Below are 13,224 nucleotides of genomic sequence, written 5' to 3'. Positions count from 1 at the left end.
ATAAATTTACATACGTCTTTGTTTGTTACCCAAGAGGCTGACGTTTTTTGAACCCGCGAGGTGTGCGTTTAATTGATAGAAGGCGGTAGTTTGCTGGCACATAACTTGATTAAATGCATATCCGTGAAACAAATTTTCGTATGGCTAGTTATGTGATATATCATCACCTTCGCAACCCGCAACCAGCAACCTGCCCCTTCGAATCCAACACTTGCTGAGTGTTAACGCAAAATTCGCTTTTTTAACAGGAAATTTACCGGATATACACAACATGACCTTAATGTTGTCAAATCAACACCAGAAGTCGGTTCCAGTGTAAGCATTACAATGCCAAAAACTCTAGAGAAAGGACCAGATGGATAAACTTAAGCATTTTCACTTTCTAATGCAGGCCTTCTACTGCAGTCGATCATAACGATGTCACTTTGTTTAAAAGGAGATCGAAAATTTTATCGGTTAATTCTACGCTCCTAAGGAGCGACTGACTCATCTTTTACTCGGGGAAAACAACCGGAAATGAAGAGACCGCCAAATGGAATCGAGCAAACAAAAGGAGCCAAGTGATTAAATTTCTCACTATTTTTGCGGCACGTTTCGCAATATTACTCTGACCTTTCGTATGCACCAGTCGTTTGTAACTCTACTGAAGTGAACTAAGTTACAAAACAGGAACTCGGCTACTTTACTAGTCTTCTCCTCCCGCCTAATCCCAGATTATCACACTTTTTGGCGACAAGAGCATCGCTATTTCGCGACAACTGATTTTTCCGTTGAGCCTTTCAATAAACTTGAGGACTACATCTAGGCTGGCGTCAATGGACTAATGAGTGTTGGTTTGTTTGTATCCTGTCAACTTGATTGTGTGCAAACAATGCCCCTCCCCAGTTACATTCATCACCACATAAATCGATCCAGTGTCCATTTACACAATTGCCTCGCGCGCTTTTCGGATGTTCGACGCGCTCCTAGTTTGACCTCAGAGTAGAAGCGAATCGTACAATTCATTGCCATGCTTTCAGTCGGCCTCCTTTTGCATATTCTCGCCTGCGCGAGCAGTGTACCTCTCAAGGATTTCTTCCCTTTTGGCGAAGGAACCGGGGATGTTCAGATTCCAGACAAAAAGCATGTGTTAGGTAATGTGTTTAACCTCCACTCTACCTACTCGTTTTACAACCACGACTACAACGATCTACAGGTAAGTCAAATCAGACACAATTTACTGGGACTTATTTTGGTAATTTGCTGAGTATCTTACGATTTATGCCAACTTCCAAGACATTTCATGTTGTGGAATCCTGCGCGAGGTATTTCAGCAACACCCTCATAATGTATTTTGCGGACCTTTCTAAATTGCCCCCTTGTAAATCATTTGCATATCTCAAGACGGCTAAACCCGATGCCAATAGTCTCATAGTTTATGTTTTAATTCTTCTAGGAGGCGAGAAAGCTGGTTACAGCTCTAATAAATCTGATAATAGGGGAATACTGTAATTCGCTTTGCGCTAATGATTCGTAAAGAGCTGTTTTGTGTTAAAGATAGCTCCTTGCCTTTGACAAGCCGTCAATTGTTTCGAGAGGAAATCAAACATGATGGTTGATCCTATCGCAAGACCTTTTGGCAAATTCCATAGGGCCATTTGTTTTCCTGCAAGAAAAAAAAAAAGAGAGAGAAAAATTTGAATAAGTGTACCAAGTTGAGTATTTCACGAGGATTCTTGAAGATTTTTAACACTTTGTTTGGAACGTTAATCAGGCTACCAGGAAAAAATTTCGAAACTACTTAGCGGTTTATTCATAGTTGAATTAACTTTGTCAAAATTTAATCATTTACGGTGATTCAATTGCATTCCGACAACCAGACGTTTACACGTTGATGGAACATGAAGACATCTTTGTGTAAATTCCACAATGGCGAAGATTTGACAATTGCGGACCGTGTTATCAGAAAAGTAAACTGTTTATCTGTCCGAATCGCGGGAGGCCTTTCCTTTAAGACAAATAACCGAATAAAATGAGGTTTTCCTTTGCGATGTTCGTGGGTGGGCAGTTTTCGCAGAAAAAAATTCCCACGAATTTCCAATCACAGTGAGCTCATACTCAACGGGAGACCACAAAACTATTTATCATAGAGATTTTTAAAAATTATTTTTAAAGTGCCTATGACCTTTTGAAAATTACAACGTGTGGTCGGCTTTAATGTTTTTATTTCTGATTCTCGTTAACGGTGATCGGTTGAAAGGAAAGATGATTATTATGCTCATTAAGCTGATCACATCAAGAGAATGGCACAGTTTATTTTTAAGAGAGTAGAGTACATCAGCAAAATACGTATTTTCTCGCTTTTTCTCTCGGCTATAAAGACTATTGAAAGGCCCTCTGAGGTGAAAATAATGTTGCTTTATCCTTGCGAAATATGCAAACGATTTACAACCGGTCACGCACAGCACAAATGCTTATCTTGCTTCCTTTAAAAGTACTTGACTCCTAAATGCTTTACATTCAACAAAATTTATAAATTGTAGCATTGTTTCTCTTTCACAATCCACGCATCCTTTAGAACAAGCTGAGCGAGTTAAAAATGTTTTAGATGAATGTATTCAAATTAAAGCTAATTATTTCCTAATTCTAAGTAAGCCACTGAGTAGCTGTCAAAAGCTCAATCTAGTTAGCGCACCGTAATGGTATAAGCTACATATAATTACCTTTACCTCTCCCAGTTCTATTATTCTTTATTCTCTACCGCCAAAATTCGATTAAGGACTTCCACGTCTAGCTCTGACATCTTTCCTTTAGAGTAAGTAAAATAATTTGGCAAGAAAACTGATTTTTCAGCTTTACCCTCGTGCGAGTAGGTACAATTTTCTACTCGCCCAAAAGTTCTTTCTACTGCCCTTTCCTCATCTGCAGACAAAAGACTGAGAAATTGTAACATACCCTTAGGATAAGTGATGAATAAAATCAAATCCATCAGCCGATTGGAAAATCAACGAGCCCGGACTATCGGTCAGGACTTTCTTTGCGCGCCAAAGAACACCCTTAAATTTCTTTCCGCCGCTCATCTACTTGATAATGTTTAACTACTGATAGGAGAAAACCCTGGCGCGTTGAATAAGTCACCTGTAGGAGTTAAGGGGTTTAAGATAACTCAGGTCACTGTGTATCCATTTCATCAGGTATACACCGATGGAGTTATCACCCTGGGAAAACACACTTTCCCCGAGGAACGACACAGGAGATACCCATTTCCGCCTTCTGCGCCATCCATTGCAGTGTTCTATGCACCTGTGGCTCTAGCAAAGTCCAGTGCAGTGTTTTTGAGAGAGACTAGGAATGAAACTATTTTAAAAAAGGCAACAGACCATGTTCGATCTACTTTTATCAAGGAGAAGGAATTCATAGCTAAAGGTGTCGTTATATCTACATGGAAAGATGTTGTACACCGTCACGCACATGGAAAACTTCCCAACCAGGTAAAAGCAGCTTTATGATAATTTGTTGATTCCAAAGCTAGGTCTACGAAGATTTGCCAGCAGTCTGTATTAAGGATTAGAGCGATTTGGTTAAAGAAAAAACAAGTCGGGCGCAAACTGAAAAAAAAAATTCCTTTTAAGAAGCCAAACTAAGCCGTGTTTGCTTCTTTGTTTATTTTCTTAACCCTTCACATTCTAACATCCACCCTGATAGATTTATATTCTCCTCACTCTTTTCCTTACATTTTCCTATGATACTGAGAAGGAGAATTTGTTTGACAATCAGGAACTTCTTGAATTGGTGATCATTTCCTTTATTCTCATGACCTTTTTATTTAATTCAAGGATGGTGCCGCATGGAGAAATAAGATGCCGGTCACTCTTAAGGTTTCAGGGTTAACACTTGGTATTGCCCTCTAATTTTTCAGACGAACACTTTTCAAGTTGTTCTAATAACGGACGAGATAAATACGTTCAGTGTGTTTAACTACAAAGACGATGGCTTACAGTGGATTAAGGGCTATCATGTACGATATCAGGGCAAAAGATATTTTGATGCACAGGTTGGCTTCAGCGCGGGGGACCACCTGAGGTACAGACAAAACGCAAAAAATTATCAGTCATTGCTAACAGCTGGAAATTTGGATTTACTTCTAAACCATTGATTTAGCTTGAGATTGTATCTGAGTATTGAAATTATGGGAACCAAAGAAACTGAAGAAGCAACACCACGTTGTACAGAAACCGAAAAAAAAACCAACCAATCGTTAATAACACTTTTGGAATCTTGAATCCAACAAATCGATTTAAATTGCCCAATCAGTTTCCATGAAATGACGTTAAACACTCCCCTGACAACCAGTTTATCACTGGCCTTTGTCAGTACCGCTGCTGGAGATATTAGCTACAAAGCTACACTACTGTCTATAAATTCTAGAAAAACTTTTATCCAGAATTTATCATAAAGTTGTATGTATGTATGTATATGTATGTGTGTATGTAGGTAGGTAGGTAGGTATGTATGCATTCATGTATATATCCTTACGATCAGACTTTAAGATCATTTCTAAGTCCTGGGTTCAAACGATGGCTGTAATGGAAATTCGATCTGACTGTTGTTCGTAACTCTCAAGAGAAAGAGGAGGCCGAATCTTTTAAATAATTGTTTCTGCCTTATTTTCTATACTTGTCCATGTATCTTCTACTTATATTTGTTAGGACATACCTATTGCCCGGTTCAGGAACCAAAGAAGTCAAATTCTTGTCTGAAAAGTCCAATGTACAGCATACAGGACAATGGATATTCAAAATTGGTTGGAAAAACATGGGAACCTTGAATGTGGAATCAGGGGATAGTTACGTTCATAGAAACTCGGAAATATCGCGCTTTTTCATACCTGACCAGTGTAAGTATCAAGTACAGACATCTTAGATATGAGCAAACATCTTACCAGTTTTAACTGTAGCAGTACAGGAAATCGATTTTCAAATCTTAAAAACAGAGAAGGATCTCCTTCTTAATCTTAGCTGTGCTGTAAATTTTGTTCTTTGCTAAAAGAGATGCTTGATCTCTGAAGTATGTAAATCTCTTTTCTTTTCTTTTTCTTTTTAAGTGCTATTTTCTTTATTAACATTTCTGGATAACTTTGTAAATCCTTCCTACTTTCAGATTTCCAAGGATGTTACAAAATACATGGGTATCTTTCTTCCCGAAACGCGAGTCAAATATGGCGGGGAGTGGGTATTCGGTCATGCATGATTCTCTGCCACCAGAGAAACCAAAAGTATGCGGCGCTCCATAACGGCGACGAGTGTGCCTGCATGGGCGATAAAGAGTTTTTGGTGCTGCAGAAATTGCCAACCTCGTCTTGCAACGTACGATGTGTTTTCAATGAGGAGGATTTCTGTGGTGGAAAGAATGCGGTTTCGCTGTTTTACGCTGTTGGTAGTTCCATCTTGTCTGCTGATGAGAATTCCGAGGGAATAACAGGTGAACGCGCAATATGTCTAGTATTTAGCTGTTACATCATGCAATCGCTCGAAACGTCAGTCTTTTTACTCTTTACGGTGGCCAATTTACGTTTTCAACTCAGTTGCTAACACTAAATTACCTGCTATACTCTCCCACTGACGTAGCACCATATTTTCTTTAGAAACTTACCCTCTTTAATCATGTTACGTCAGTATATGTGTTTTTATTGCATTAGTTTGAAGCTGCTTAGTTATCTATTATAATAAGTCAGTTATGGATATATTTCGCGTTTGTTTCTTAAAGATATCGATGAATGCGAAGACGGTGTAGCCCGATGCCATCCAAATGCTACATGTACAAATATCGCGCCAGGTTTCTGTTGCCAGTGCAACGATGGGTATTTTGGAAATGGCGTTGACTGTGTGAGAGAAGGTAATATAACAGAAACAATGATTCATAAAACCAACCAATGAGAAAAATGTCTATAATTTCATTTTTCCTTCCGCACTTCGTTTTCCCCTACGTATCTGCTCTCCTATAAGACGAATACTAGATATAATATTCTACGTACAGAACACTATGTAATGATTCGCTCTGACGAAGGGCCAACGCTCGAAAAGTCAATTTTAGAAGCTCTTTCCAGTGGCCAACTTATAATATCAACTGAGCTGTTATAACCAAATTATCTTGGAATTCTTTCCCCCCCCCTCCCCCCCTCCCCCCCTCCCTCAAACCACCGACGCAACATCACAGTTTCTTCAGAAACGTACTCCCTTTGCCATATAATGTCTCTCGAATCCCTGCCCTCCTCCCCAACTGTCACTCAACGAATAAAAAGGAGAGAAATTCTCTACAGAGGGTCAAGAAAAAGCATCATTTTAACGAGTACTACCAGCGTAGAAAAGGTTCTGCGTGGAGCCACAGTAAAACAACAAACTGTCTGAAGCGTGGGAAAACGCGAGTGCTCATGTGGCAAGTGGTTGTAGTTTCCGATCTGATCGGTTGATGAGGTAGTACGTTTACTAGGAACAGAGCAAAGCAAAGTACACGCATTCCTGGTATTGTTTCTGGTACTCAATTGACCTCACACTTGGGTTTATCTGGAAGTATTAAATATCAAAATGAAACTAATGAAAACAAATTACACTTACAAAACCTACCATAAAACTAGAGAAGAGACTAACCTTCAAAAGTGAATAATTTCAACTGAGTTGAGATTTCTTGCATATTACTTCCCCAGGCACTACAGTTCGTTTAACTGGGAAGTTTTATGGGAGTGTGAATGGTATAGAAGTCAGTGACCTCATCCTAGATGTTATTGCTATCAGTAGAGATGGTCGTGTGTACGCAGTGATGCGAAACCCACCGCTTGCTTTAGCGCACTTGTTGAAGATCATTACTCCGTTAATTGATGCTGTTGGTTGGATTTATGGTGTGAAGAAAGCGAAGGGGGTCCCTAATGGATTCGGCGTCGTTGGAACCAAGATTAAAAGGAATGTAGTTGTTACTTTTGACTCTGGTATGTTTGCCTTAAAGATTCTTGTACGTTTGCCTGAAAGAGGCCGCTTTAAACTTTAGTCTTCTGAGACCGAAGGGCTAATTATCGTCATGAATTGCGATACATCTCTCTATTAGGTCGTGGGGAGAAACAGACATTATGTAAGCCTGTATATCCTGAAGTTTTTTACGAGATTTGAGCGACGAATCAGCGAAATGAATCATATGAGTACGGAAAATCCACCTCAGCTCCCCTGCTCATTTTCGCAACTTCGCCTTGATTTATTTTTCTGAGAGCGCAAAACCACCGGCTGTGCAAGCCAGAAGGGTATCCAAACAGTAAAGTCCATTTCACTCTTTTCTTTCTTTCCATTTCCATCCTGCCAAACTTTGTATCACGACCCTGAGGATAAGTCATGCATTGATCACTAGAATAAGTCAGTAAAGCAATAAGAGGTCGTCTCGAATCAGCGGCGAGTTGGGTAAAGCTGAATACATAATTTTATAGATATGGATGAGAGAACGAACGAAGGAAGAAATAAACTAGCTTTTCTCTATTAAAGGTGAAGAAATACGCATTTCTCAGAAGTTCATGGGTAAAAGTCCCAGTGGTCGTCTTAATACCTTGGAGACTACGATAAACGGAACAATCCCAAGCATCGACCCTTACGCTGTAGTCAGAATGGAACCTTTCAAAGTAGTGTATCGACGTGAGGACCGAGGAAAAGTGGAATCCGAAGGATCTGCTGCGTTTCGAGTTGGAGATGAAATTAATGGCTTCTCGGTCTCGCAGACTATCGAGTACGATGAGCTAAGAGGATGCGATCATGGCTTCTACAGCTTTGATGTGGAGTCTCGAGTGTTGCTGAACAAATATGACTCCAAGCAAAAGTATTCTTCTGTGGCCATCCTTTCTAATATCGTCGACGCATCTTTGCCAGACAGTAAGTTCACAAGTCAAAGGAACTCTCATGAACCGCGTTCGGTGGCCATTTGACAAACCGCGACGATGTTTATCATTCATCGTTTATTGTCTTAAGTTAATGCGGGATAACCATTTGTATGCAATACGATCGATGCTGCATCATTTTCTTTTATGAAAAGACGTCTGAATCTTTATTTCTGGCAACCATATCATGATGTATGGTTGCATAATGGCAATTTTGAAAAAAGTTGAACATGGGAACGTAGGGTCCAATTACTTTTCGATTAATTGATGGTGAATAAATTGGACAGTTTGGTGCCAAAAGTGTTACGGTCAAAAACAGATGACAATTATTCTTCGAGCGTTGAGTTTCCGTCCAAAGCTTTGTTAGATATCCTCACGAACAACAATCAGAGCATTTTTATTCACACAACTTCCTTCATAACTAAATGTCACATGTTGTCTTATCTCGCCAATTGCCATTGGTCTTCTGCAGTAGATGAAACAAACTCTTTACACCCTAACATTAGTGTGTACATTCTCCTTACTGTTCTCGATACATTTCTTAAGGCCCTGACAAGGAGACTTTATTGGCGATCATTTCTTTTATTCTCGGAACCTATATGTGTGATTCAGGGGTAATATTTTACAAATAAATTAAATGTTAGTCACTCTTAGGGGTCTAAAGCTGGTATTCTTTTTGTTTTCTTCACAGCTCAAAGCCAACAAGGGAAAGGTGATCTGTGTGGGCCCCAAAAGGAGACCTGTCACTCAAAAGCAAAATGTGTGAGTGATAATGGTGTGGAGAAGTGTCGTTGTAACGATGGTTACCAAGGTGACGGTGTCAAATGCGAAGGTTAGTGACGATCATACTGTGATGTATAGTTACTTTCGTCAGGATTTTCTCGTATTTTTTTGCATCCCTGTCATTATCCCCTGATTTCTTTCTAAGATTTTGAATTTATTTATCGTAAAAGAATTTCAGTGTCCTAAGTGTCATCCAGAGGCGAAGTGCGTCAAGGACGTAGCTGGTTGGCTATGCGATTGTAATCCAGGATTCCAGGGAGACGGGCTTACTTGTGAACGTAAGTGTTTCAGGTTACGAGCAGTCCCTGCTATTCAGATACGTTCGTCGCGTACCGCGTAGAACTCTGGCCACCTTACTCCCAGAGTTCCGTTAACATTAAATTTTTTCCCTCCTTTTTGACCCAAGCAACAGATCCTCCGAAAAGGAGGGACTACCTGTAGTCTCAAAGTGTTCTCACTTAACTAGTTCACTTCGAATTAATTGGATAGCTTTGTTGTTTAAGAAGTCTCGTTGCCCTTGAATTTCTTGTCACAATCCAAGGCAGCTCTTAATCTGTTACACAAACACAAACGTTTCCTTCTTTTTTTCCATGATTCTTCCATTCATTGACTCCTATGATTATATCAAGGCTAACCCATTTTCCCCTCAAATTGGAAACGAGACTTTCTTCGATGCTTTTCTGGGGAACTAAGGGACCAGTCATCGTTCATCGGCTGAGGAGGGGGAGAGTCGGGGGATTTTTTGGGATCACATTGACATCAGGGGGAACGGAGGGAGGATCAATCTTAACCAACAGAGTATAAAGGAGACCATAGAAAATTGGCTGTCAATTAACTGACAATGAGGTTGGGGATGTGAGGGGGAGGGGGGGGGGGAAAGAGTTCATAAGATTATCAAAGAGCTTCATATGTGATCAGGTCATTTTAATCGTGACACAACCAAACTCCTTTGACCTCCCCAGAGACTAACTGGTTCCTAATACAGGATAAAAATTACAAACGCTTGGTTTCGTCTAAAATAAAGTCGGCGTTTCAAAGAGGCATGCTCCACACTCTCTCCCGTGCTATGCGCATAAAAACGAACTTGAAACTGGCTCTGATTTTAAAATTTAAATCCAAAGCTGACTGCTTTTCTCTTTCGACGAAAGCTCATAAAACTTCTAGGCTGGCTTCTTACGGCAATGAATGATATCCATATTTTCTTACTCGTTTGCTCTATTTGTAGCTGATGGTACGTGTGAGGGAGTGACATGCAGTTCGAATGCTCAGTGCCTGTATACCGAGGACAACTCGAGGAAATGTGTCTGTAATTCAGGATACGACGGCGATGGAGAGAGCTGCTCCCGTAAGTGACCTAACATCACCTTTCTTAGTAAAACACTACATATCTTGTTTAGTTGTTGACTTTCTTTTGTTTGTTTTCGTTCCCTCCGGAAGTTTTTTTAAACCTTTACACCCTAACATCAGCATTCATATTCTCCATACCGTACTCTATACATTTCCTAAGATGCTGAAAAAGGGAATTTGTTTAACAATAAATGGCCTCTTTAGCTGATTAACATTTTCTTTACTCTTGTGACCTTTATGTGTAATTTAAAGGTAAAAGTCACTCTTACGGATTGAAGGGTCAAATGAGCGATGGAACAGTTTGGGCGTCTCGAAAAGTTTAACGGAAATTTTCAGTCAATTTTTCCCATTTGCAAAGTGTGTTAATAGGCTCTGTCTTTCCCATCCATCTTCCTTAACTAAGCTTATCTTTTGGTGTTCGTTTGCCTTGGTGGTAAGCGACCTCACACACCACAACTTAGAGTGAGTTAATGTGACCCAGCTTATAATATTGACTTGAGTAGTTTTAATCTGAGTACTGCTTAACAAATACCGGCATACAGAAAAGATTTAATATTTTACTAATTTTCCAAAAGAATGAGCCTTGATTTAACAATTTTCCCATCATTTTTAATGTTTTCAGCTCGTGATAAATGTGAAAGGGTTACCTGTGGGGCCAATGCTTCTTGCGATTCCATAGGAAACTGTTCCTGTAACCGAGGTTTTCAGGGAGACGGACAAAAATGTGATGGTAAGAAATACCTCAAGGCTATGGCGAATCTTTAAAGAGAGAGGATATCTCTTTGTTATTAATTTTGAAAGAAGCTTCGCAGATGTGGCTCCGGCGATGTCATTTTTGGGAAAATGCGTCGGGTCAACCAACCCTGACATATCCTGTTTTACTTCATTTCTCAGTGTTTGACTGTTGGTGGTTTATTAGCGCTAATGTCTCACAAGAGATTCTCATGGCACGAAATCAAGTGCTTGACCTCATCTCGATTTCTGCTCTCTTCTAAGCGAACGAACAAACGATTAACCTGGTGGAAATGATCATCCATTCCCCCTTACTTCTAATTGTGGAAAATATTTACATTTTCAAGAGAAATTCAGCTTCTGTGCATGTCATTCCACGGCTGGAGGGGGCTTCTTATACCCTTGACGCTGACGAGATAATAATTACTACTTCGAACTTATCTGAAGCGATAAAGAAGGTTCTTCAATCGAATATTCTTATCTTGTAAGATAAAGACAATCTGGCTGTAGGAGAACCGCTCTTTGGCCTGGTTTGTTTCACTGAGTAATCGATCCCTTACATCAAGCTGTTGAAACTTGTTTTATCTGTGATTAAAACTTATAAGCGGCTGTTTCCTAACATAAAGCCTGATGTTAGATAACAAATTACAATTTCAACTCTGTACAGATCGTGTCGCATATGTGGTATTATGAACAGTGATTTGTTCAGATGGATGGAAAAACCTTTTTTATCCTCTGCTTGATATTAAAAGAACCTTTTCTTCTGGCCTGTTTCTGTGCTGCCACCGAATTAAGGAAATTCGAGAAGTCCAGACACGGCTAACTCTTTGATTTTGCTTTCAATTATGTTCAGGTCCGTTTCCCATTCATTGTGGCCCATTTGTCACGAAACCAAAACTATCCCGTAGCGAACACATGTTCCTGTCACCATTGAGCCAATTCAAACCAATGGTTAATTCCCCTGCAAAATTTCTATCGCATTTCATGACAAGTACAAACAATGTTGGTCTTCTCAAGCTTTTGGGACAGGTAATTCTCCAGTCTACCAGAAGATCAACAACAGTTTCTGCAGTCACTGTCGAAATGAAAATTTTCCTTGAAAATTAAGCACAAGGTTAAATTCAACTTTATCTTTTTCGTTGTTTTAAATTGATTCATACAGTCCTTTATCTATGCCATGTACAGATGTCAATGAATGTAAAGAACGTCCGAGGAAGTGCCACAATTACGCTGACTGCTCCAACACCGTGGGCTCTTATTACTGCCGATGTAAGGAAGGTTTCCGCGGGGATGGAATTATATGCGTTAAGGGTAAGTGACCATTAGGCAAATTCCAAAGCGTCACTATGAAACTTTCAAGATCTGGTCAGTCAGGATAACAAGGTCAGACCATCTAGAACTGTGCCCGCATCATGAATTTCGGATGTTGGTAGCTTGTACCTCTATCGCAGAAGGATCCCCACCACAAACGCAACTTCGAGCGCGATGCTCAGCGAGTTTGCCTAAAAATTCGACGAGTCAAAGGACCGCCTCATATCAGCTAATTTTATTCATAATCGATGCTAGAAATATTGTAATTATTATCATAATTATTTTCATTGGTATTTAATTCTGTAATAAGTAACAAATTAGCGTTTCTTAGTTCCTGTCACACTTTTACGTTATCTCCAGATTGTTGTGTAGCAGACGTACGGAGTAACAACTTTCAAATTTGACCGTACATTGTGCATAATAGCTGATGAAGGTGTTTCACAGTTTGGAATACTTGGAATACGGCCACTAGCTATAGATATAACTCTTTCACTATTACTCTCTTAAATTTTGGGGAGTAAATGGTGTCACCTTTATGTTCGTCAGATGAGTCGGGCTTACTTTGCAGTGGTCAAAAATGTCATCCGCAAGCTCGGTGCCTAGCTTTTCAAAGCAAGTTAAACCAAAGATGCGTCTGTAACAATGGTTACGAAGGAGATGGTGTCACGTGCACTGGTGAGAATGCATTTCTCTCAAATCTTTCTGCTTTAAAACTTAACTGAGCCAAAGTTATAATCACAAAAAATAAATGCCCTTCATGTCGATGACGCCTTTATGTTTCTTTTAGATATTAATGAATGTTTCGATAACGTTTGCGATCCGTTTGCTGACTGCACCAACAATGAAGGCTCTTACACGTGCAAATGTAAAGAGGGATATTCAGGAAACGGGAAAGAGTGCACTAAAGGTATGCAAGCTTCTCGCTTAATACGTTGTAAAAAGGATATAGAAGGAAGATCGACTCTGCCAAGTCTTTTGTCGAAATTAATCAACACGACCAAACAGAGGAAAGGAAATGTTATAAGGGGAATTAGACTCAGAGAACAAAGCAGTAATCTGCATTAAGCGCCGGGAAACGCGAGTGACCAAGTCACAATTTCTTATTTTTTTTATTTTTAAAATTTATTTGGTTGAAAAAGTGGTGCACGTTTCTCTCCAATCCG

At 39.7% G+C, this 13,224-nt stretch overlaps 1 protein-coding gene across 2 annotated transcripts in view; it reads left to right on the top strand.

The window, feature by feature from the left end:
- Window positions 1-913: 913 nt before the first annotated feature.
- Window positions 914-13,224, top strand: part of LOC113682668 (uncharacterized) — a 44,131-nt gene continuing 31,820 nt past the window's right edge. The window contains exons 1-15 of one of the 2 annotated variants that reach the window (XM_089212869.1): window positions 914-1,195; window positions 3,174-3,470; window positions 3,899-4,062; window positions 4,689-4,876; window positions 5,140-5,460; window positions 5,746-5,874; window positions 6,683-6,961; window positions 7,503-7,883; window positions 8,580-8,720; window positions 8,842-8,949; window positions 9,897-10,016; window positions 10,641-10,748; window positions 11,936-12,061; window positions 12,608-12,736; window positions 12,849-12,968. In XM_089212869.1, coding sequence (XP_089068995.1) covers window positions 1,010-1,195; window positions 3,174-3,470; window positions 3,899-4,062; window positions 4,689-4,876; window positions 5,140-5,460; window positions 5,746-5,874; window positions 6,683-6,961; window positions 7,503-7,883; window positions 8,580-8,720; window positions 8,842-8,949; window positions 9,897-10,016; window positions 10,641-10,748; window positions 11,936-12,061; window positions 12,608-12,736; window positions 12,849-12,968 — 2,797 coding nt within the window. In that variant the 5' untranslated portion in view covers window positions 914-1,009. The remainder of the gene's footprint in view (window positions 1,196-3,173; window positions 3,471-3,898; window positions 4,063-4,688; window positions 4,877-5,139; window positions 5,461-5,745; window positions 5,875-6,682; window positions 6,962-7,502; window positions 7,884-8,579; window positions 8,721-8,841; window positions 8,950-9,896; window positions 10,017-10,640; window positions 10,749-11,935; window positions 12,062-12,607; window positions 12,737-12,848; window positions 12,969-13,224) is intronic. The other variant, XM_089212870.1, reaches the window with a different exon arrangement.

The sequence above is a fragment of the Pocillopora damicornis genome, chromosome 7 (assembly GCF_964200805.1).
Source record: "Pocillopora damicornis chromosome 7, jaPocDami1.2, whole genome shotgun sequence".
Taxonomy (NCBI): Eukaryota; Metazoa; Cnidaria; class Anthozoa; order Scleractinia; family Pocilloporidae; genus Pocillopora; species Pocillopora damicornis.
This window is presented reverse-complemented; position numbering and strand designations above follow the sequence as displayed.